This window comes from Molossus molossus, unplaced genomic scaffold (assembly GCF_014108415.1).
Source record: "Molossus molossus isolate mMolMol1 unplaced genomic scaffold, mMolMol1.p scaffold_m16_p_11, whole genome shotgun sequence".
NCBI lineage: Eukaryota > Metazoa > Chordata > Mammalia > Chiroptera > Molossidae > Molossus > Molossus molossus.
Genome location: NW_023425346.1, coordinates 31,332,775 through 31,358,394, shown reverse-complemented (window position 1 = coordinate 31,358,394; position 25,620 = coordinate 31,332,775). Strand labels below are relative to the sequence as shown.

At 35.8% G+C, this 25,620-nt stretch overlaps 1 protein-coding gene across 2 annotated transcripts in view; it reads right to left on the bottom strand.

The window, feature by feature from the left end:
- Positions 1-324: 324 nt before the first annotated feature.
- ACVR2A (activin A receptor type 2A) overlaps positions 325-25,620 on the bottom strand; it is an 89,359-nt gene continuing 64,063 nt past the window's right edge. Inside the window, exons 5-12 of one of the 2 annotated variants that reach the window (XM_036254628.1) lie at positions 20,133-20,156; positions 16,243-16,386; positions 13,904-14,047; positions 12,505-12,650; positions 10,518-10,632; positions 8,049-8,187; positions 4,873-5,003; positions 3,419-4,003 (exon numbers count right to left, since the gene is read on the bottom strand). In XM_036254628.1, the coding sequence (XP_036110521.1) occupies positions 3,809-4,003; positions 4,873-5,003; positions 8,049-8,187; positions 10,518-10,632; positions 12,505-12,650; positions 13,904-14,047; positions 16,243-16,386; positions 20,133-20,156 (1,038 nt within the window). In that variant the 3' untranslated portion in view covers positions 3,419-3,808. Of the gene's footprint in view, positions 4,004-4,872; positions 5,004-8,048; positions 8,188-10,517; positions 10,633-12,504; positions 12,651-13,903; positions 14,048-16,242; positions 16,387-20,132; positions 20,157-25,620 lie in introns of both variants that reach the window. The other variant, XM_036254629.1, reaches the window with a different exon arrangement.

The following is a 25,620-nucleotide window of genomic DNA, read 5'->3' as shown; positions in this document are numbered from 1 at the left end:
AAACAGGTTACAAATCGGATATATAGTTTATATCTTTGATGACTGTTTCCTAAGCCCTATTTTGTATTTCCACATGAAAAGACAAGATAACTAATGCCGGCTAGCCTCTGGCTTCCTAAAACTGGCAGGACCAACATAAATACCTTAGTGGAAATACAATTTGCTTGGACAAAAGAGGAAAATGCCGTAACTGACAAGTCTCCCTTATTTCACCATTATCCCCATTCTTACAAATCTCAAGGTGGTAGCCTCACTATAAATTACAAACCTCCTCTTTAGGAAGAACATATAGCTAAAGAAAGACTGCATATGCAAATCATACTATATTCATTTTTTTTTTTATTTAACTTGGGGATGGAATGGGGATAGCATACATTTTATTTGTACAATATTTAACAATCACTTATCCAATGTGGGGTTTTATGGGGCTTTTTAAAAACTTTTTTTAGCTTTTTGTTAAATACTTGCAGGAAAAAAACAGCAAGTACAATTTGACAGTAGTACAACAACCTGTGCCCAAAACACTGACAAGAAATACAGAGTAAAGCTAAAATAATTGCTTTCCAATATTTTGAGAGGTAACAAATAGGATATGGGTTGAGACTGCATAAAAAATGTACTGCTGGTTGAATATCTGAGGTAAATGATGTTCAATCAAAATGCTACTTGTATCGTTTTGCCCACAAATCAGTAAATAATTTTATGAACATTATACCAAATGTTCCTAAAAAGTAATTTTTTAGAAAGGTAAAAAAGAGAAACTGGAAAATATCTGTGGTGAACCAGTATTTTTAAAGCAGTAATCAGTTTATTCCATCGGGTTTTTTTCTCCTGGCACTTGCATTTTACTTAAATGCAGCCGTTACGTAGGGGTGAGGAAAGGGGGAAGAAGATATTCTTTTTTAATTTGATGATACATGATTCTGTTTTAAACTCCAAACTTGTTGGAGTTGTTTTCTGATTGTATTTTCAAAAACATCATCATGAGAGATAGTTCATGGGACCAACAATTGTGAGGCACAGTCTCTGTTCTAGAATTCACAAGGTACCTGTAATAAACATTCAAACAAGAATCACACATCACATGCTAAAAACTTCCTAGCATCTAAATACATACAAGAGCTGTGCAGGGCATAGACATCAAATACAGCCAAACACTGGTTAATCCATGATCAGTCCTATGGCAGTTGATCATAAAGTGTTCCTTACACGGAGATCTGGGCAAGGTCGAGTGTAACTTAAATAGCGGTCCAATGGGTATCAGGCAAAATGCAAGACAAATCATAAGGAGCACCATACACATGAGGAAAAAATTACTGGGGTCAGTTTACCCCAAAATGAAGTCATTTTTCTCATTCATTGATCTTTTTTGTAGTATCCCTAATCAAACTGTTAACTTGCCCACTCAGCCCTGACTGTAAACCAAACACGAAAATGCCCTGCAAAGGAAAGTTCCAACAAGACTGGGTATCAGGACAGGTAGTCACTGGAACATTCTTATTTAACTGCTTATAAAAAGTGATTTCTATTAATATAGTTCTCAAAAGGATACAAGTTTTAAAATTGGTTAGTTAAGTACAATACCCAGATTTCTAAAATTTATCTTGTGAATAACTGGTCTTATAAAATATCTCTAGTGCTCACATAAGCCAAATATAATATTCCTTTTGTTTTGATTCGATTTTTTAACTTTTAAAATCAGGATTAAATGTTTAGAACAGGTATAAATTAGTCTTCAGGAGAATAACAATTTTCATGTGTGAACATTCTGATTATTTTCCTTTCTTGATTAGTTTCAAGGTGGAAGCAAAACCAAATCAAGAAATTTGAGAGGCAAAGAACTTCTGGAAATAAAGATGTGAACTCAGCACTGAAATGGGAATTCTTAAAAATAACATGACAACTTGGGCACATGATGTGGCCAAGAGAACATTCTGTATGGTGTGCGGCACACGGGCAACAGCTCTTGCTCTTCTTTCCCTCCCGCCTTTGAGTCTGTTGTCCTTTGTATTTTTAAATAATATAACTTATTATTCCCAGAGATTAAGTGCATATTATATGTAAAATGTAGTGCGCTGCGTGGTTAAAGAGCCATTTGAAGATAACACATTCACAGTGAGCTCTTGATAGTAACATGTAAAAACTTATTTTATAAAATTATTGTATGGATTTTAAAATGGCCCGACCCCCCCCCCCCCAAAAAAAAAGTATATAGCATAATACTGGCTATCTGTTGGTCAGTAATCTAGAAATTCAAGGAAATTAATGTTTTACTTTGGCCTGTATAAATTTGAGAAAGAATTCAATTATATTCTAATGGTATGTTGTTTTGAAAAGCACTTTGGTGCCTGCCATCAATTCCATTTTCTTATCAAGGATAAGGCATGAACTATCTTAAATTAATATCAGTTGTGAGGCCAATTTGCAGGAGGAGACTAGGCTATGTTACCTGTTATCAACATTGGTTACCTCTAGATGTCATTGCATATTTTAAATTATAAGTTTAACTTGCTATCCCTGATTTGTTTTAAAGTGGTAACATCTGAAATCTGTGCTTAAAATTTACAGTCTCTATCCCAGGATAATTCTTTACATATCACAGACATCAAATATTACTCTGACAAGATGGCACCAAGCAGAAATATGGTGACAAAAGTTACACGTCTCAAAGCAGAGAGTGAGGAATTCTGGGTAATGACACTTCCTGAGGTGATCCTAAAACAGTGATCAAGAATGTCCCATACACTGTTTGATGAAAAGAAATACACTACAATTTTACATATATAAATAGGAAAAAATCTATTTTAAAATAAAAATGAAGAGCTTTCCAGTGTCACAGCTCACTTAAAAAATTTTAAATCATGCTTTAAATTTTCAAATATTCCCCAAACACAGCACACCTAAAAAAAAATACTTAGGTAAGTATGCAATATTTTGGGAACCAGATATAAAATGAAGCTTTAAAACATGGGAAGAAGGGGGGTAAATGACACCATTTTTCATTTCAAAAGAACACTTTTTTTCCTTAAATTACAAGCTAGCACAAGAAAAGCTAAAACACTGCTTTACGAATGGCCATTTAATGTTGGCACTAAGCATAGCTTACCTTTTTTTCTTAAATAACACAGTGAATTTGTAATACCTTGTTACAAAACATGGATCAATTTATTCAAATTTTGTTAGTGTTTTCAATTATATAATTTAGCAACCGTGGAACTGAGGTATACCTTGTTGAGGGAGGTTAAAGTAATGCTTGGAAGCCTCTTTACTGTACCCCACTTTGATGACTGTTTATGTACACAGAACAGCAGCACACTAAACATTCACAAGCTGTGTCATATTGGCATTACAATAGTCATTTATAGAAACACAACAGCAAATGCAATAAAAACAAGTTACCCTTTTTAAAATCTGAAATGAAAAGTTTTTGATTTTAAAAAAAAATAGCAGTAGTTCATTTAAAGAATTAGTGTCTTCTGACAGACATTAAGAAATCTGAAGTCAGTTTTCAAACACTTGATTAGCCAGGTCCAAAAGATCCTTGATTTGGAGAGGGCCACATTCTTCATGTACACTTTTTCAAAGTTTATAGAGTTTGCAATGTTTCTCTTAGTCTCATCCTTCACGTCTCTGCTACAGGCAATGTCGTAAGTCTCCCAGAGCCACAGTTTTAAACGGGGGTCTTCTTTTTGACATGTCTAGGAGACATCCTACTCATTTCACACAGAAAATAAACTGTAAGCAGGTTCGTTAGCTTAGCAGCTCCAGTTCACAGTCCTCTTCTCAATGTGTACACGTGGTGCAACCATCATAGACTAGATTCTTTGGGAGGAAAGTCAACATTTGTCACCATTGTGACCACTGTTACAATGTCCTCTGTGGTAATGATACTTGTTAGTCTCTGCATCTGAGTAATTCTTTCACCTACACATCCAGCTGATAACCTGGCTTCTGCATCATGATCCCAACATTCTTCTATCGTTTCACAGAGCATTGCCATTCCCTAAAATGGAAAATCATATTCAAACACCACAGCAATTTTTGTTTTCTGTTAGGAAATAGCATACAACTTCCATAAAGATATTGCTATTTTTGTGGATCAAAGAAAGTATCAAGATTAGCCAAGTTTGATATTTGCCAATGTTCACTTTTGAGTATCTATTGTATACGGGAACATCAAGAAAAACACTAACGGACCTTATTTTTTTTAGCATTGGAGACTACCACAGTGGTGACTAAGTTTTTTAATTCCCAAAATCCCCTATCCATTGTTCATAAGCCAGATCATTTCAGTGCTAACCCTTGAAATGGACTCAAAACCAAGGCTAAAGGGGCTTCCAATTTTTATTGTTTTCTTATTTAACAACTAGCATTTCTATCTTGCAATTAAATAGAAGTTAGAAAGCTATCCTTGAGGATTCTCTACCTGGTTTTGCCCATGATCCTAGTTATATCTAGACCAAAATAACCACGATACTGTCCCATCCTTTGCCTACCTAGTCACCAGTTTCAGAGCATCCTTAAGAACTTGAAAATGTTCCAACCACAAATCAAGTCTAAAATTCCCATGGAGAGAGTAAAACTAGGTGTTTCACATTTTTAAATGGCATCATATAGGAAAGTGGTGATCAGCAAGGTTATCCAACTATCCACAGGCTGGCTCACAGCCAGGAACTCCTTTTCCTGGGAAGTTTTCCAGGCAGGACCTGCTCATCTGCACAGGACCACAGAGAAGAGATGACAGCCCCATGAGGCCCTATGACCATCATCTGCCTCGTGAGTACACAATTCTGTTGTGTCTAGAACAGAATATCCTACGAAGATCACCTCCCCAGAAATTCAAGAAAGTGAAGAGCTAACTGCATAACTTACAGCATGTTTCTGCCAATAATCTCTTAAGATGGGCCTCTTTTTTTTATGCACAACAACTTCCTGCATGTCTTCAAGAGATGGATGCTGGCCGATTTCCTCCTCAAATGGCAGCATGTACTCATCTACAGGTCCTAAAATGTTAAAAAAAAAAAAAAAAAAAAGGAAGAAGAAAAAAACGTCATTTTAATTCAAATCTCCCCGACTTCTAAACTGGGACAGACTTTCTAAAATAGTCTATTGCGTTTTCCCAGCTGTTACATGCTACACTGGCAGGACAGAGGCACTGTCGCCTGGACCTGCACCACACTGTGACCCAAACTCTCAGGGGAAGTCGGGAGGTCTGACTTAGCATGTAACTCTGCTAAGGGCAAGCAGCTTTCTTATCTGCTGTATGAGGTATGGCTATCTCCATTTATATTTAGGACAGAGGGCACCACTGATATTTGCAAATACAATATCCCTTTAAGGTACCCACTCCTCTTGCAATTCAGATCAGACTAAACAGTGATGCTGTGCTGCTATCTCTGAAGACTTTGGGTTCAATCTGTTATAACCATCTTTATTCTATAAAATGCTCAGACTCCCAACATGCTCCACATGAGGGATTCTGTATCTCAGAGTCACACTTCTTTGCCCTCACAGGAGCTGATGAAAATACATTCTGTTTTTTAAGATCACAAATGTACTCGCCAGAGTTACCAACAAGTCAGAACGTGCCGTCACAGACCTCCAAGATTTATTCAAACAGGAAAATGCAGTTATAAGTTAATAACTAGTATCTGATGATCATTTCTCCTAACTAGAAATTTATATATATGACTTACTTCCGCTTTACCTTCACAGACTAAAGGTGGCATTACATTATTTTACAAATAAGAAAGAAGCTCAGAAACTACTCAAGGGCATACAGCTGTTCAGTGGTAGAGCTGGAATATGAGTCTGACTGAATGACTCAGTTCTGTGCTTTCAATCACTGTACTGTTTTCCCGAAACAGAAACCTGTCATTAATCAGCAATTTCAGTGTCCAGATGTGTCTGTATATTGACAGAAACCTTGTACAAGCTCTTTAAGTGCACTAAGTACTCCTGGATAGAATATAAGTTAGAACCGTAAGACACGACGGAGGCCATCTAACTGCACTGCCCCTACCTGGAAGCACTCCTGCTGCCTAGCGGTCTCCCCTGGAGCACTGGCAGGGACGGGCTCATGATCTAAAGCATCTGCTACACCCTCGCTACTCACACTGTGGTCCACAGGTCAGCTGCACTGGCTCTGCGAGACCTTGTAACAGATGTACATATGGCCCCACCCAGACCTAGTCAGAATCTGAAGTTTGGTAGGCACATTAAAGTTTGAGAGTCACTGAACTGAATCAACAATTAGCTATCAAGAAATTTTAAAGCACTCATTTTAGCAATATTCACACTTTCCTCTGCCTCAAACTCTGACTGAAAAATGCCCGACGCTGCAATCCAGCACATGCCAGGCATCTAAGAAAGGTCAGCATCCACCCTTTTCTTTTCCATAAATACTTCCCTGGTAAACCCTTCTCCCCAGTAACAAAGATTTCTCACTCCTCTAAACTCCCATAACACTTCCTTATGTTTATTTCTCATGTATTACATTTATCCGAAAATATTTACTGAATTCCTATGAACCAAGTAGACAAGCCACACTTGCCTTATTCTAGAGTTAATAGTCTTGGAAAAAACTTATCATCTTAATGAAAATACATTACCTTAAGGGCAAGGGCCCTGTGTACCCTCCATAACACCACATCTAATGGTTTGCGTTGGAGAGTTCATATTAATAAAGTTCTTATGAAATATATTTTCCTATGATATCTGCCATTTCATCTACTTCTGCTTCCATAAATGCCCACAATAAATGCACTCCTCTTCCATTTACAACTAATATACTCTGAACAGCTGCTGCTTCTTCCCATAGACTTCCAAGCTTCAATAATATCCAAATCGCCTCAAACTTCCTTAGGTCCTGGATCCACTCCCATGCCAAACTCCTATCTTGGAAGAATGAATGGCTGTCCATTCCTGAACATACTCTAAAAAGTTCCTTTAAAAACCGAGTACCCCAAATTGAATTTCATATACCAGAGGCTGTCCTACATTAAAAGACTATTACCATACTCAGCAAGTAAAGTATCCTTATAAACATAGGTTAAGTTGGTTATACCTTTTAAAATATTCAACATAATTTCTGTGGTCTTTCAAAATCCACAGGAAGCTTTTAGGCAATTAAAATTTAAAACACCAGATCAAGTTAATTTACATTCATTTCGGAGTTTATCAGAAATTTTGTCTTACATTCTCACATGCAAAAGCTGTAACATAATTGAAGGGAGTAGAGAGACCTTATGAAGAGCACTAAAGACAAAGTACTTAGAGCACTATTTATAAATCTGTCACACCAGGAATACAGCATGCAGGTTTATTATCAATCAACCAATGCAAATATTTACAGGACATGAAAAATGACCTCAATAACAAGAGCCAAGAACAGGAATCCTTAGAACCCAAGCACTGTGCTAACGAACATTCACAGTAATGTCTACCTTAGACCAGACTTCTAAGGGGATAGAATTTAACCTGTGGTACATCCAAATGCGTGCTCGATCAATGTCATGGAGGATAGACTGTCAAATTCAATCTGGTTAGTCACATATAAGAATAGACTCAGTCTGAGTGTCCTGAGAGGCCAAGTCCCTCTACTCTACATGCATTTCCACTGGCCACAAGAGCTGACTTTAGAACCTAGAGGCAGTACCCACAGGACCCAACAAAAACAGCAGCTCTCTCCCTACATCTGGATCAGAGTTTCAAATCTAGGTTTTATATTTACCACCCTGATGTTAAAACAGGCAAGCTACTTAATTTCTACTTAAAATTTGAACCTCAAATTCCTCATCTGTAAGACTGAGATAATTACTACCTCCAAAGTTGTTTTAGGAAATAAGCTAAAGCTATGTAAGGTGCCCAGCAAAACATCTGGCAGTAGGATCCCTGCCTCCTGAATTCTCCTGAAGCTACCGCCTCTTGAAGTCTATGTAAAAAAAAAAAAATTTGTACTTAAAGCTTTACCTTTGAGTGTAATCATCCCTTTTCAAACATGTGTAGTAGGCATATATATCTTTTTTAAAAATGTTTTTTTCCCTTACCATCTGCAGCAGTACAGCGAGAAGCCAGTTCCCACAGGACTAATCCCATGGCGTACATATCTATCCTCAAAAATGCATCCCTTTGGAAGTTTATAGCACCCTCTAATACCTCTGGAGCCATATACCTCCGGGTACCAACCTGAAAAAGATGTTGAAAGCAAACAGTACTCATTCATGAACTTTATGAACTAACATATAATTCTGTAAAAAGAATCAAAACCATATGTGGTCTAAATAGCAGATAAGATAACTAAGTCATTTCAAGTAAAACAACAACCAGACATTCATTGGAAAGAACAAAAGCACCCAGAGTAGGGACTGATTAAACAAATAGAGCATATACAACTCTTAAAAACATCAGGCAAATCTATAAGGGCTAATATAGAAAGATTTCCAAAAATTCTGTAGAATGAAACATCAAGGAACAATGCAATATATATATATTAAGATCCTTTCTGGGTATACTTAATAAGTATATCAACATTATGCTAGTATAGACTTAGAATTTCCCCTCTTCTGGAAGTAATCCTAAGAAACTGAACAATAATTGTAGAGAGAAGGATGAAATAGAGAAAAAGCTATACAATTTTAAGTTGTACCTTTGTATACTGTTTGAAATGTTATTTTTTAAAAAAGCTTTAAGGGTTTCTCTTTTTCTATATTTAAAAAAACTAATAAACAATACAAAAAATGAAAAGAATAAGCCAAAAAAAAGAAAAGGATGAATAAACTTTTTAAAGTCTATTCAAAATCTGTGTGTATATTTATTCATGAATTCTGTCTTAGAGGTCTTTCTTTGTCTGCCCCTAACAATCTGGTATTTCTTAGTAATGAAACAATGTAAGTTAATACAACTAGCTTTGGTTGGTACTTGAAAACATTCATATAGGGATGCTTAGAAAAGGTGTGAGATAGCTGGGCAGACCACAATATACTTGAGTAGTGGATCTAGGGAGCGGCCCAGAGACTGGCATTTCCAAAAAGCTCCATCCTTAGGTGACTATGATTTCTGGACTAGAATTACACAATTATCTACAAATACACACATAATCAGAACAGATTGCTAAGACCTAAAGTTCAAGTTCTTAATTCATTTTGTAAAGAGAACACTTTAAAGAAAAAGAGGGTTAATTTTTTTTTTTTTTTTTTTTTGCTACTTTAAGTAACTATTCAATTGTACATTTATGCAAACTAAAAAGTGTAATAATGTGCATTTTTATATTTTCTGGTCCATGAAATCTAAAGTCAAGGAACAACTGATGTAATGTTATTTTAACTTCATCATGTAACCCAATTGTGAGGGTGTTAAAAGATATAAATGAGTCCCAGGGGAGAGGAAGTTATGAAGTACCAAAGGATTAAACTATTCACCAAATTTATTCTTACAATAATCAATACCTAAAATAAGCCCAGAAGTTTGTCCCTAGGCTTCCTGCACAATCTCCTTCTCAGTAATATTCTCCACAAAACTGCTTTGGTCTCCAAATACATTTGGTGTCAGCCTTCTAGAACTATAACTGCTGACCATGGCTCCAAACTAAATTCTTAAATCATAAGTCAATATGCCAAAATTTGTTGTGCTATGATTCTTTGATAACTGTGTTCTTGGAAGTTAATAGGATATGCTAGGAAAAAAGAAAGCTGAGAAATAGATAACCAAATAATTTGCATGATATGAAAGATGAAGAAATGATCATACCACAGCCTAAGTCATTTTGGCTTTGTGAAAAAAAGGTCACCTTTCAGGTCAATCTGGCTTTCCTGATTAAAAGTCATCTGTAGGAGTGTCAACACCTTTATTAGCCTCATAGGTTTTGAGAATAAAGTGTATGGATAATGTTCTTTTCCTCTTTGGCCTTCTTAAAAGTTCCCATTATTGAGATCTCTGTGCAGACCTTGACTAGAGTTAGGCTCCTCCCTCAAGGCTTTACAAGTGTTCTGAACTCTGGAGAGAATTCAAAGCAAAGCTGTATAATTGATTAAAGAGTTAATGAAGTAATAAAGACCAAGAAGCAAGAAATTATAATTGTAGTCTGGAAAAATGGTCAGTAGATCTTCATACATTGTAGCATGAATAGTGACCAATTATTCTTCCATTCCTCTTAAGATTGTGAAAGAATTAACAAGTTAAAACTGACTTAATACTAAGAACTCCCTAAGAATGAGGTCTATTAAAACGTGTTGGATTCTTCTTTGATTAATTTTTAAAATAGAATCCCCTGACATCTATCTAGGGTATTTTATGAATTGCTTGATCTAAACTACTTGAGGTCCTAACAGTCCTTCACCATTGTATGAAAATGTCTTCCTTGGCAAATTTAACATATTACTCTTAAGAGAGTAATTTTATATTAGATGCTGATTTAATAACCACCACAATAATTTTAGATTAATTCAATCCAGATGTGCCATGCTAAGAAAAATGAGACAAGATTCTTTTTTCTTACAGTTTATAGTTATCATGCTTACCTGTCCATGAGTATCACCTGCAGACTTGCCAGCCTCAAATTTTAACGCCAACCCAAAGTCAGCAATACAAGCTGTCAGATTGTTTTTCAACAGCACATTTTTACTTTTGATGTCCCTTGCAAACAGAAAGATAAAGTACTCAAATTAAGTTTAGACAAGGTACATCTTTTAAAACTTTTCATTGAAAGTGGGAAAGAGGGGGACTATACTATCAAAGAACAGTTACTGGAAAATATGAAATGCGGAAAAAATGAGAGGGAGAAAAAGCTTAAGCAGTCTCCATATAGCTGAAGCATGAAAAAGTGTACAGTGACAAGCTCCTATTTACAACATGAACAATAAGAAATTCTCTTTCTTTTAAATATGTTTTTATTCATTTTTTAGAAACATTGATATAAAAGAGAAACATCGATCAGCTTCCCCCTGCACACCCCTTACTGGGGATTGAGCCCAAAACCCAGGCATGTGCTCTGACCGGGATTCAAACCAGAACTTTTCAGTCCATGGGACAACGCTCAGTTCACTGAGCCACATCGGCCTGGTGAGAAGAAATTCTTTCCATAACAATTTTTTAAAGAAGTGCCATTCCAAAAATACTGTCCAGTCTATGTGTTATCTATGCCATTCTTACCTACCATAAAATTGCTGTTTTCTAACATAATAAAAATATATCAAGAGTTTATTGTTAGAAACCCCCATTGAAACAGAACTTTTAAACCCCAAATTTAAGAATTTTCAAAAAGTAGCTGAATTAGGACCTTTGGCCTATTGGTACAGGTCTACATTTTAGAAAGGTCCCTTATGTTAGTGGTTCTTATATTCATCAACCTGGCTGCAGAAAAGCATCTCCAGGAATGTAGTATAACAGACAGAAATTTTTCACCATAAACATACACTGCTCCAGTTAAATCCTGGTGTTCTGAAAAGAGTAATTGTTTTAAGGCAATCAGATGTCCTCTATACACCAGCCTAAACTGGTTCATCCTAGGATTATTATACTCAATCTAAGTACATCTGTGCATGAATAATGGTTAAATGTATGTGTACAGAGACCAAGAGTGGGATACAGGGAGACACCCACAAAGGCTACAAAACAAATCAGTTTTAGACTCAAAAAATTTTTTAGGGATGCCATTTCTAATAAATAACCTTTGGGAGTTCTGTTCCCTGTCAGATGGGGTGAAGTGAGTAAAAATCTAGGAAGAGGCCGTTGGACTAGATATAGACAGGTAAGAAGAGAGAAGAGCTATTTCTGAGGCGGAAGTGCACAATCAGAGTCTATATTAGAGTTGGTTTAAAGTAATGCCTCCCAGCAACCTATACCACCACCTGGTGGCATTCAACTACTTTTAAAGCAGCCATCTTTAAATTGAATACTACAAGATGACAAATTGGTCTCATGTTTAAGGAATTGAAATACACAATCACAAATTGAATCATGTTTAAGGGAATTGATGTTTTCCCTTTTGAGGAAATGACAACTTTTGTGTCCAAGCACTAGTTCTTATCTGAAAAAGGCAACTGAGTAAACCCAATTTGTTCAAATGATGCCTCCTTCCACATCAGCTCAATATGGTCATTCAAAACACAAGCAAAAAACATACTCCTTAGTTATATATCCCCTTATCCCTATTTATAATAATCTCTGAAGTCAATCATGTTTTGAGGTTAAACAAATTTACCCTTTTATTTACAGAAAATACACTTTTATTCTTAACAATGCTTTCAAAAATGAGACTAATTAAAACACAAATGGATAATAAAATTAATGATGACTAACAATTAAGCTAATGATGTTAATATATACATTATCCAAATTACTTCCAGGCCAATCTAAAAGTTAAATTGAAAAATAAATGAAAACCACTTTGCCTCCTACAGCATGACTAGATAACTAGGGGAAACTATATTTTGCTCAGGGGATTAAAAGTTTAAGTAATAAACATATACCGAATTATTTGGGAAAATAATATAAATTTAGCTCTACCTGTGAGATATGGCGGGTTTGTGGCCATCTTTTAGGCCAGGTATATCCTCATGTAAGTACGCCAATCCTCTAGCCATGGTTTCTGCAATATGACACAATTCATTCCAAGAGACCACATTAGCCTTAAGAAAGTCTGACAGTGAACCCTAAAGGAAAAGGGGGGAAAAAACAACAACTTACGCTCTTGACAAAAGCCATATGTATATGGAGACTTTCATTTTTACTTTTAAGAGGTTATGGAAGGCAACATATTTTTCATTTTGGTGAATAATATCCAAAAAACAATCTATCTGGAATGGTTCAAGATTCACATTAATAAACATTTGATTAGAAACAAACACCACTAATCTTTAAAAGTGTGCTACAAGCACAATCAATTTCCCCCTAATTAGAAGGCAAAAGTTAATAAAAAAGAAAGACTAGTTGAAAATCTAAAGTTTCAGAAAATCTTTAATGACTACAGAGATGTTGTATCAGAGGACCAGGAGAGCACAAAATTAAGACAGAAACAACTAACATAAAGAATTCTCTAGGGATTACTGCCATCTTTTTGGTCAAGAATTAAGAGAAGGAAAAGAGCTACTTATATCTGACAATAATGAACCTGACCACAAGGAGAACACAATATTCTACTTTATTAATGTATATTTTCATACTAACTCTGAAAGTACAAAAATTAAGGAAATATAGCAAGTATGTTTTAGAAATAATTACCCTACAAATGAGTGACAAATAAAAGATTAGGTAAATTTCCTGACTCTAGTTTTATCATTATGCTATACTGATTAGAGAGTTTTAAGAAACAAAATTCAAGCTGGGAAAAAAAAAAAGTTCATGTAATCAAAATGGACGGTAAATTTACTAAGCAGTGGTTATACTAAAATAATTATTTGTAAGAGAGGTAATTGCAGCTCAAGAAATCAGGGACAAAAGACTGGCATTTTAGAGGGTTAGGTGAAAACACTGCCATCTTTGCTCTTTTATTAAAATAAATTATTATTATTTTCTTTTTTTTTTTTTTTTTTGCATTTATCCCCAGATAGAGCGGGAGGGAGAGAGAAAGGAAGAGAGAGAGAAACATCGATGCGAGAGAGACACATCGAGTGGTTGCCACCCAAACGACCCCAACCAGGGTCGGGGACAAACTGCAACCGAGGTACATGCCCCCAGCGGGAACCGAACCCGGGTCTCTCTGGTCCGCGGGCCAACGCTCCAACCGCTGAGCCAAACCGGCCAGGGCTAAAACAAATTATTTTTTTAAATAGATATTTATTTATAAATATTAACCTAGTAGAATAACATACTGTTCCCAGAAAAATAAGGCTGAGGAATTTGTAACCAACATCACGTAGGTAAACCAACCCTAGCTTTACTGAGTTAAAATAGAAAGTTGTTTTACCTTCTCGTGAAATGCTGTGATTAGCCAAAGATCCACATCAACACTGGTGCCTCGTTTTTCTGCACCAATAAACTGTAATATGTTCTCATGCTTCATTCCAGGCAAACTGTAGACTTCATATTCATTTTGCCATGACTGTTTGTCCTACAGTCAAAAAGGAAGAACAGTAAGAGTGCAAAGAATAGAGGCAATAAACCATCCCTAAGAAAGTATTCAAGTTCTAAGGCAAAAAACAAATAAATAAATAAATAAAGCTAAGTATTAAAAGATTCTTTAGTTTTGCTTTTCAAGAAAATTGTGACAATAGATAACAATTCTATATCAAATGTCTGCCTTCTTCAATTCCCTCAAAACATACTTTTCCAGTTTGTATGCAGGAGTTGCTCAGAAATGCTGCATGAAGTTACTTGTGTCAGAATAATCTCCCTGAGAGATGAAACTCAGGTAGAAAGACTTCATCTAATTAGAAAACAATTGTTTTAAAAGAATAACATCAGTCCTGGCCGATATGGCTCAGCAGGTAGAGCATCAGCCCATGAACCAGAGAGACTTGGGTTCAATTCTGGTCAAGGGCATGTACCTTGGTTGCAGTTTGGTCCTGGCCCTGGTTGGGGTCATGCAGGAGGCAACCAATCGATATGTCTCTCTCAAATCTCCCTCTCTCTCTCCCCCTCTCTCTCCCTTCCTCCCTCCCTCCTACTCTATCTGAAGATAAATGGAAAATTACCCTTGGGTGAGGATTTAAAAAAAAAAAGATAACATTATATCAAACATTCTTTTTTTATTTCTTTATTGATTTGAGAGAGAGAGGAAGGGAGAGGGAGAGAGAAACAGAAACACTGATGAGAAAGAACATTAATTGACCGCCTCCTACATGCCCCCCACTGGGGATCTGGCCCACAACCTGGGCATGTACCTTGACTGGGAATCGAACTGGCGACCTTTTGGCACACGGGTTGATGTTCAACCACTGAACCACACAGGCCAAGCAATTCAGTTTCCTTATTAGCAAAACGAGGACTGTAGTATTTGCCTCACAGAGTTGTTGCATTATATGTATATTGCGTGTTGTAGTGTATGTGTGGGACATATATGGACATGTGAGTATTCATATATGTAAAGCACCTTTATCTGACACAATAGAAACATCACATAAAATGTTAGCTACTATTATTAATTTTACATTAATATCACCCAAGTATTTGTGAATCTTGGCACAACAGAACAGCCTTTTCCTCTGAAAACTAACCTATACAGCATCTGCACTTTTACCAAAAATAAAAAATAAAAATTAGTAATAATTAAGTTTTCATAGACTCTAAGCAACAGGCTTCAGAAGAGTGAAGAAGGCTAAATTTAGGTATATTAAGAAAAGAAGTTGATTATATGATAACCTTGGAATAAGGAAGATCTACTGTTTAGGTGCAGTGATGAAGCCAGTATCACCCAACCCAGCCAGGACTGCAATACCATGCATGGCACTAGCCACAGGGTGTGCACACACAGGACAGAGGGAAAAGGAATCATCACAGATCTACACCACCAACGGAACAAAACAAAACATAAGACAGCACAGGGGTGCATTAGATCAAGGTTTTATAAGATCAGCCCCCTTTAAAAAAAATTCAAGAGGCCCGGCCGATGTGGCTCAGTGGTTGAGTGTCAACCTATGAACCAAGAGGTTGCCAGTTCGATTCCTGGTCAGGGCACATACCCAGGTTGTGGGCCAAATCCCCAGTAGGGGGCATGCAGGAGGCTGCCAATCGATGTTCTCTCTCATCACATCGATATTTCTATTTCTCCCTTCCTCTCTAACGTCAATAAAGAAAAAAAATTCAACAGTAAGCCAATATTTGCAATCTTGATTCACTGCCTCTGAAAATTAAACAAGCAAAATCTGAAATGATTACATTAACACTCAGAGTTGAACAAAAATGAACTGGTTTGGTAACATACGTCCAAACAGCTATTCTGAAACAAAGCACAATACTCTTTTATTCTTCTGTTTGCTTTTTCTAATTATGTCAATGAGATATTAAAAGTTAACCACTCAGATATTAAATTTGTATTGAAATCCTCATCTTCACTTTGCAAAAGATCTCCTATATGTTCATTTATTGTAATTCCACCACTCCAAGAAAACATAATGACTAGTGTACCATTAATTCCATTTCTCAGATGAGAAGGCAGACATAAGAGGGCTAACCACTTTCCCTAGTATCACAAAAACCACCTTGAAACAGGTGGCTTGTGTTATTCAGATTGTTTGAGTCACAAAGACTAAGCCAGTTGGAATCGTTAAAAAAAAAATGAAGATGAGAACATTGCAATACCCATACCTGTATTGGAAATATTTTCACAGCTACATATTCATTGAGCAACTGGGCTTTCCAGACACAACCAAACCTTCCCCTTGCTTTCACTTCTAATAACTGCAGTGGCTTCAAACCTAGTAATGGAGAAGGTGGGGGTGGTCCTGGGTCCTACAGATAAACAACAATAATAATATTAAAAAGCAGCACTTGATACATATCATTCTAAATGTGAGGGGGAAAGTGAGTATACTGAGGAATCAATTGACAGAAACGGCAAACACATACAAATGATGTTAACTTCAGTCTTGCCAAAACTGAGTTCTCAAGCATTACTAATTATCTATAGTGATCGATCGCAAGGCAAGCAACTTGAATTAAAACTTTTCGTAACATTCATCAGTGTTATTATGTATATAAAGCAGGAGAAAAGATCAAAATCTTTCTGATTCAGTGTCACTAATTTTCCTAAGATTTTCTATGACCTCTAGGATACTGCTAACAGTATTTCAGTCGTTTCATCCAGTTGATACCTCCTTACAGAATGAGGATTCGAAAAGTGCCAAAAACAGCAAATTATGGCTGAAAATCTGTCCTCAAAATCCTTTACTTTCCCCAATTTCTGTTTAAATATTTTCTTTACTAATCTCAGAAATGCCCACAGTTATTCTCAACACATTGCAGACTGGTATATTAAATACAAAGCACATAAAAGAAATATGTCAGTTAATGCTGCTATAGCCAAACTGTTCCATTCATTCTAATGTTTCGACCCATTAACAATCCATCCCTTTGCTTATAATTATTTCCCAAAACTGATCCGAGATAAAAATTATTAGTGTTCCAGGTCTGACTGGCTAAGAAAGTACAAATAATCCAAAGAGTGGTCATCATAGTAGATGATAGGGTATGGTAAGACAAAGAGAAGTGTACTGCTATAGTTAATTTTTAAAAATGGAGCAAATATAAACAGGAGTACAGCACTTACAAAGGACAAGGGGCTCCTCCCTATACCAAGCAGAATGGCAATCCTTTACTAAAGTATTGTATCAGTTCAATATCTGCAAGGAAAAAAAGATGTAGGAAACCTTTTGGAAAGTTTCCAGAGAAAATAAGTAATAAAAATGTATGAAGGGCCCCATAATGAGTATTATAGGGAGTAACTAAAATTTCTGTGGCGAAGCAACACACATTATGACATGGGTGGCACTTAAGACACTTGGCAATAGTATGTCACCCCTTTATCAGTGCACCTCTCTCTGCCTTTCCTCCCTTTAACAACAAGATCCTCTTCTAATGGCTCCAGACTGTCAGCGCCCCCTTTAGGCATTCTTCAGCCCAGCAGTGCCCCTCGAGAATTAAAAAGTTAACATCTACATTAGAAGGACCCTCGGGAATAGAAACACTGCAAGGTATTAAAAAGAAAAAATATGTAATTTCAACTACAGTAGACAATCTTTTACAAAAGTTTCAGAATTCCTATTTTTTTTTAAACAGTAAGATAATCTACAAGACGTGCTGTGACTCATTTCAACGTCAGACATTTATCTTTATAATGTCTACCAAAGTTGTTTTTCTATCACATATTTAAAGCACGAAAGGTTAGTAGAGTTAAAGAGTGTTTTTCTTTAACAGTGATGAATCAAGGAAGTCAGACAGATATAAATCTCATAGAAGTATGGCCCCTAAAGTTATAACCCTCAGTGGGAGGGGACACAAAAATCTCTGGAAAGGTTTTATTGAAACTTAACTCTCCCTACCTCATTCCTCAACTAATCATTTATACTTGTAATAGGAGATTCTACTGACAGGAGGTTGTTACTTATGTGAATGTGAAGTCAGGAGGAAGAAAAGTTGAAAACTACTCTTCTAGAGGCAAAGGAAACAAACCACTGAATGCTGAAAGACCAAGGATTATTGGATAACTACATAAAAAAAATTATGCTAACTAACCAAAAAAGTTCAATTTGAAAAACTTAAAATAACTAAAAAGTTAATGTCAATGATCTCCTCTCCTTTAGAGGTAAATTAGAAAAGTTAAGTTTTCAAAGCAGGGATTCCAAAAACTGAAGTACACAGATAAAGGCTGAAAGCTGAAGGAAAAATAACCAGGTAAACAGTAATTTGGCTCTAAATTAAAACACTGTGATTTTTAATGACTTTTATATAAACTGACTGATAATGTCTCTCTAGATAACATATACATTGCCTACTCTAGGTTCTAAAGCATACCATCCACCTGGATATGACTGTCCATAAAACAAGATTTAGATGACTTAATTCATATCAAATTAAGAATATGTCAGCAGTTAAAACCATAATTTAATATAATATTAACCTTAATTTTAGGAAACGTAATAATTTTCAATGTCTATGCTTAGAAAAAATAAATCGAGTGTTTTCCAAATGTAGAGATAAACTTCAAAGTTTCTCTAAGTTTCCAAGGCTCTGTTCAGCAGGTTTATAAGCTACCACTGTTTCAGTGAGAAATCTTAGATAACTCTCCTAATGATATTGCCATTATGTCATAGCCTAAAATCATACCATTATCAAAATTACTTGTAAGTAAAAAGCTTAAATTAAGGAGAACACTGGCCAATTTTCAAAGGTATAGTCCTATAGTGTATCAAAACTTTTAGAAATATGTGTTTTTAAATAATATCTTAAATACTTATAAGGTTGGATTAAAAAAATGACTAACTGTATAATAGGTTACAACTGTCTAGAATCTATAATATCCATCAACATGACTTTTGTTTTATCAATGTAAAATCACTAGAATGTTCTTCTGTTTCATATTTTTCAGTTCTTTATTAAGCTTTAACTGCATCTCTAATATTTAGCTTTTACTTATTCTATAATCTAAGATTAGAAATGATTTTCAGTTTATTAACATCATTATACTAATTTACCCACAAAAAACTCAATACTTTATTCTAGAAATAAAGATTTATACCTTTAGAGTACCTGAACACCTGGGAATACAAATTCAGATTTAAACTTCTTAATAATAGCAACACTAATGTTATCCATAAAACAGGGATATAACCTGCTATGTAGAAAAGCCACTTCTGGGCGGGGGCAACTATAAGGACTGCAGAATTCCTGAAAAATGTCCCTAAAGTCTCCAGTTCTTTTGCAGTATCCATACTATTTTTGCACAGTTAACAAGATACGCATTAGAACATGGCTCTGATTACACCCATCCTATGTGAAAAGTATGGCATCATAAAACATCATGTTACAAAGCAACAAATGACTACAGTTGGAAAAAGTGTCCCCCACCCCAACACCACTACCCAACAACATTACTATAACCAATACTAGAATAAATTGTTAAAAGCAAGAGCTGCAGAGAAGTTGATCATTTTACTTATTCTGAATTCTCCATATGAAGGGTGAACTCTAAAGTCTTAAACTTCCACAGAGCAAAAGATCAAGTTATACTTCCCTAGCTTGTCCATTTGTAAGATGTCAAAGATGAAAGAAACTACTTGAAAATATAGATTTCTTAAAAGATAATGGAGTCTACCAGAAAGTCAGCCCCTGACAAAAGTGAGCACATGCTGACATTTAAGCTAATTAATGTAATATAAAAAGTAACCAATACAAGTATTTTAAGGCTAAAAATCTAGCCATTAGGTGCTAACTTCTAATCAACTAAAACAGTTATTTCTACATTCCACTTCACATAAGTATAAATATTATCAACAATCCTTTAAATCCAAAAACCATTACTATGGCAAATCAATCATGTTTTCAATACTGAAAGTAGGGAGAAAAAAAACTTGATAACATAAATGGATAAACTATAAAGGATGCACAATAAAGCAACAACAAATAATCTAAGAACAAAATGTTTAGTATGCATCCACAAAAAGTCCCACAACCATAAAACAAACATCAATGCATCTTACCTCTATCATTATATGAAAGGCGTGCTTGTGAAGAAAAAACACAGGCAAAAGAAATTACGATTTATATCCAGAATGAAATGAAAAATGACACATCAGTTACAAAAGTGAAGAAGAATGATTTAGTTTTTTAAAAGTTGGTAATTATCCAATGTATCATATTTCTAAAATGAGAATTGGGAACACTTTCCTTATAAAGAAAGGAAAGTAATATTTAAAAAACAAAACAGAAACAAACTTGGACATTACCTATCAGATAAGGGGTAATATATAGATGACTCTCGTATGATCCCAAGTTACCTGAACCAATGGACTTCAAGCCAGCAAATAAACTAAACCAAGTCTTAAATAACTATTTCTTATTTTTCTAAGAAGTTATAGCGTCTTCACTATAAGGATAAAAAAAATAATTTAATTGAGAAGACATGAGTTGGAATTTACTTCTGGACACCAGATGGCAGTATTGCCTTTAACAAAAATTGTTAAGAGCGCCTGAGGAAATTTGTATATAGCTAGTTTCCCACACCACACTCTGATTGTTCTCTTCAGAATCTCCTACCTTCCTGAACTACTTCACTTCCCTTTCATGGAAGGTAGTAGAATAATAATAATGAGGCAGAAAAATGTTTCCAGTGCCTATATGAATGTGTGCAACAATACACTATAACAATACACTAGGGTAAAAAAATAAAAATAAAAGAATAAAGGGAAGACTAAGATCAATAAATAGAGAGTGACAGACCAGGCCTGCTGCTATTCCACTTCCCTAGCCAGATCAACAGTGAAGCATTCAAGCAGGGTGGCCCTGGGAACAAGTATCCACACATACTCTTCAGTCTGGGGACATTCATACAGAACAAGATTTTCACTGTCCCAGTCATCTCAAAATAGGTAAGGGCCCAAATTTAAAATTAAGAGAAATACTGTCACCAGTGTAAAGAAAGGCTATGAATCCCTCCGATTGCTGACTATATTCCCCAGTTTCCAATATTTCTACAGAGAAAAATAGCAACAACAAAAAAGATTTGACAAGTCATTTATCTGTAACAGTTGCTTAATTAGTTTTTCTTCCTTCATAATTTTTTTCCTGTGATAATTCAGGATTATTTATAATTCATCTAAAAGGCTTAGCTAATCCTACTATCAAAACATCTTATCAGTGCTCCAGAGTAAAATTCATCCCTTGAAAGAAATATATGCCACATGAATAACTACACTATAGCTTCCCAAGGTTTAGGCATTTCTCAGGTTTTGTTTTCATACAGGTGCTTTCAAAGATAAAGACGCTGCTGTAATAACACTGTGCAAGTAGGTGCTATTAATGCACCTTACCAAAAAGTATATCTTTGTTCAATATACGTCTCAATGAATAAACATTAGAAAAACTATAGAACGATCCAAACTAAACAAGAGGCACCAAGAACAGGCCTCAATGTATAAACAATGTTGTAAAATTAAAGGATCAAAACAAAATCCAAAAAAAATAAATTCAGTGCCCTGGCTGGTGTGGCTCAGTGCTTAGAGTGTCTGCCTGTGCACTGAAGGGTCAAGGGTTCCATTCCCACTGAAGGGCATGTACCTGGGTTGCAGGTTTGATTCCTGCCCCAAGTCAGTTTGGGGCACATGCAGGAGGCAGCCAATCGATGCGTCTGTTTCTCTCTCTCTCCCCCTCCCTCCTTCCATTCCACTCTAAAAATTATTAGAAAAAATATCCTCGGGTAAGAATTAACAACAACAACAAAATCACCAAAATACATAAATAGATAAAAAGTAACCAAACAAAACAGTCTGGATTCACGACATGGAAAATGGAACTTGAAAGTCACTGACTATAACTGAAAATAACAGTGAAAATCAAATTAGCACATTAATGTCAAGTAATTAGGTTTGCTGAATTAAAAAAAAAAAAAAAAAAAAAAAAAAGACTTTCCTTAAGGGGAAAATAAATGAACTGCCAAACATCAGAAAGAAATAAACAGTACTTCTCCACTGATCCAACAAATCTTTACTGAGTGCCTAGGCTATTATGATGCTTACTGAGTGTAGAAAAGAAAGGCTAATCAAAGATTATACTGATGAATGCATAATTATAAAATAAGAGGAAGAAAAAAGAATTCAGTACCTTGAGCACCTTTAAGCAGAAACCTGACTTAAACTGGAAGGTTAAATAAGAGAAGATCTTCCTGAGGACAGGATCCTTGAGAAATGGACTATTAGAGGGAGGAAGATGAGGTACGAAAATAGTATTGGGACTTATGCAACCAAATGGTTACTGGTTCCATTTACTGAGAACAAGGTTTAAGAGAGAAGATGACTGACTACCCTTGAATGTTAAGGGCTTGAAGATATCTAGGTGGAGATATTTAGTAGCCAGTTAGATATACAAAACTGGAATACAAAGAAATCTTTCTAGAAATATGGATTTTGGTTCATTTATATACTATAAATAAATACAACATATAATACACATTTCCCCCTACTTAAACTATTCTGTTATCACTCAATTTCTTAGAACCATCAAGAAGAGCCCTGGCCAGTTTGGCTCAGCGGTTAGAGCACCGGCCTGCGGTCCGGAGAGACCCGGGTTCGGTTCCCGCTAAGGGCACGTACTTCGGTTGCAGTTTGTCCCCGGCCCTGGTTGGTCGTGCGGTGGCAGCCACTCAATGTGTCCCTTTCACATCGATGTTTCTCTCTCTCTGTCTCTTCCTCTCTCTCCCTCCCACTCTATCTGTACAAAAAATGGAAAAATGTCCTCGGGTGAGGATAAAAAACAAACAAACAAACAAACAAAAAAAAAAGAAGAATTAAGAACTCCCTACTCAAAGTATTTGAAAACTGAAAAACTCTAAATTTGTCTCCTCTTAGTCATCTAATTATCTAACATTATAAGAAAATTTACAATCTCTAATTATAAAAAGACTATTGCCAAACAGATAGAAATAGAATCTCTAAAGGAATAACATTGCGTGTATATCAGTACAAATGTCTCTGAGCTGGGGAAAGCAAGACATTACACATTATCAGATTCAGTTACAAGGATACTGTCAAACGCACAGCCATGATTCCATCCAACTAGATCTTCAAAATCCCTGTGATATATAACTCCTACTTCCTAGAATTTCTCTCATGTAATTCCTCCTGAAAGCAAAGCAAAGTAAAGCAAAGACAGACCAAGGTGGATGAAATTAGAATTCTGAACACGTTCCCTAAGAAGCTATTAGTTCCTTAGGATAGCCAGCCCTAAGGTTAAAAGTCTGAAAGAGATGTAGGGATGCCCATTCTCCTTTTGGTTGCTAGCATTAGGTTTTTTTTATATATATATATATATATATATATATATATATATATATATATATATATATATATATATATTTTTTTTTTTTTTTTCTTTTAAAAATTCATTTCAGCCCTGGCCGGTTTGGCTCAGCGGTTAGAGCGTCGGCCTGCGGTCCGGAGAGACCCAGGTTCGGTTCCCGCTAAGGGCACGTACTTCGGTTGCAGTTTGTCCCCGGCCCTGGTTGGTCGTGCGGTGGCAGCCACTCGATGTGTCCCTTCACGTCGATGTTTCTCTCTCTCTGTCTCTTCCTCTCTCTCCCTCCCACTCTATCTGTACAAAAAATGGAAAAATGTCCTCGGGTGAGGATAAAACAAAACAAAACAAAAAGTTCATTTCAGCACTTGTATTCTGCAAGTAAGGCTTAAAAAAGGAAAAGGACCATGCTATACATTAATAAATTGTAATGTGGCAAAGTAGTTATGTTTATCTATTAAGTCTATACAAATTCAATATAAAAACCATTTTTAGCCCTGGCCGGTTTGGCTCAGCGGTTGGAGCATCGGCCTGCGGTACAGAGAGACCCGGGTTCGGTTCCTGCTAAGGACACGTACCTCGGTTGCAGTTTGTCCCCGGCCCTGGTTGGTCGTGCAGGTGGCAGCCACTCGATGTGTCCCTTCACATCGATGTTTCTCTCTCTCTCTCTTCCTCTCTCTCCCTCCCGCTCTATCTGAACAAAAAAAATGGAAAAATGTCCTTGGGTGAGGATAAAAAAAAAAACAAACCAAAAAAAAAACCATTTTTAAATGTAATTTTTATGTACTCTGATCCTTACCCTTATTTTGTTTTAGTGTTTTACGGACCCCCACATAATTATTTATAGAAATAATTCATGAAATTAAAACTACTTCAGTAAATAGTAATCCTTGGATATAAATGCCCAGGCTTTGTCAATCAGCAGAATGACTCTAGGCCAAGTCACTTTACCTATCTACGCCTCAATCTTCTTATTCTATTAAATGAACTTAGAACAGAACCTATATCATGAGATGTTGAAAGATTAAATGAGTTAATATGTGTAAAGTGCTCTGTAATAGTACTTGATAGTCAAAATGAAATCTTTTACTATCATCTATCTATCTATCTATCTATCTATCTATCTATCTATCATCTATCTATCTCTACAATGGTTTCAATAACAATGATTCATTTTGAATAGAATTTTGAAGTCGTAATAACAGTTAGCACTTATTGAGCATGTAACATTAACTAAGCACCCCAGGTGTGGCTCTTCTCCTAATCACTACAGAACTGGAATCAGATATTTCTCCTCCTTTCCTGAATCTTTGCCCGAAATTATTGAAGCAACTCCTTTCTTACACCCTAATTTCCAAGCTGTCAAGTCAAACCAACCAATCAACCTAGTTTTTGTTCACCTACAAATTAACTATGGGTTAGCAGGAACTGTCCTGGAGCTACTTACTGCTGTACACCCAGCATGGTGCCTGGCACATGATGGGCACTCAAGCATTAGGTGAGTGGTTAAACAAAAACAAAACAAACAAACTTGAATTTTTTAACTTAAATGAAAGTCGGTTTTAGAAATAAGGTGCTTTAATTAATTTTAGAGCGCAGCTTTAACTTACATTAAGCTTTTGATAAAGCTTTTTATTCTCTTCTCCCCCCCTTCCCTTCCTTTTTGCTTTGAACACAGGATTTCAGCCACTCTCCAAGTGAGCCTATCTGTGCATTTGTAAGTGAAACAGCTTACATATGCCTAATTTTTTTGTCAAGCTGCATATCTATGGGTAATTTATGACACTTCTCCCACAATTAGTCTAGAAGTATATATCAAAGCAAGCTGTAATTTAGGTTACCAATATAAAAACAATTACACACAAAGGTGGAACACAGAAGAAAGAGACATTTGTAATAGCTCTGAACTATTTCTTAAGCATATACACACACAAAAAAAGATACTCAAGCATAAGACAGTAACATTATATCACCCTATTTTAAGCATGCTAAAAAAATAAAGTGAAAACATTTATGGAATGTAGGTTCCAGCTCCCATGAGAAACCTAACACAAACTCTAAGCTAATACAACGAATTGTGGTATTTTAAAAGCACACATGAAAGTTCCACTAAATTTCACCTAAAAACATACCATTTAATCATAATGAGATTGATCAGAAGTAAGTTGTAAAGCTATCCTT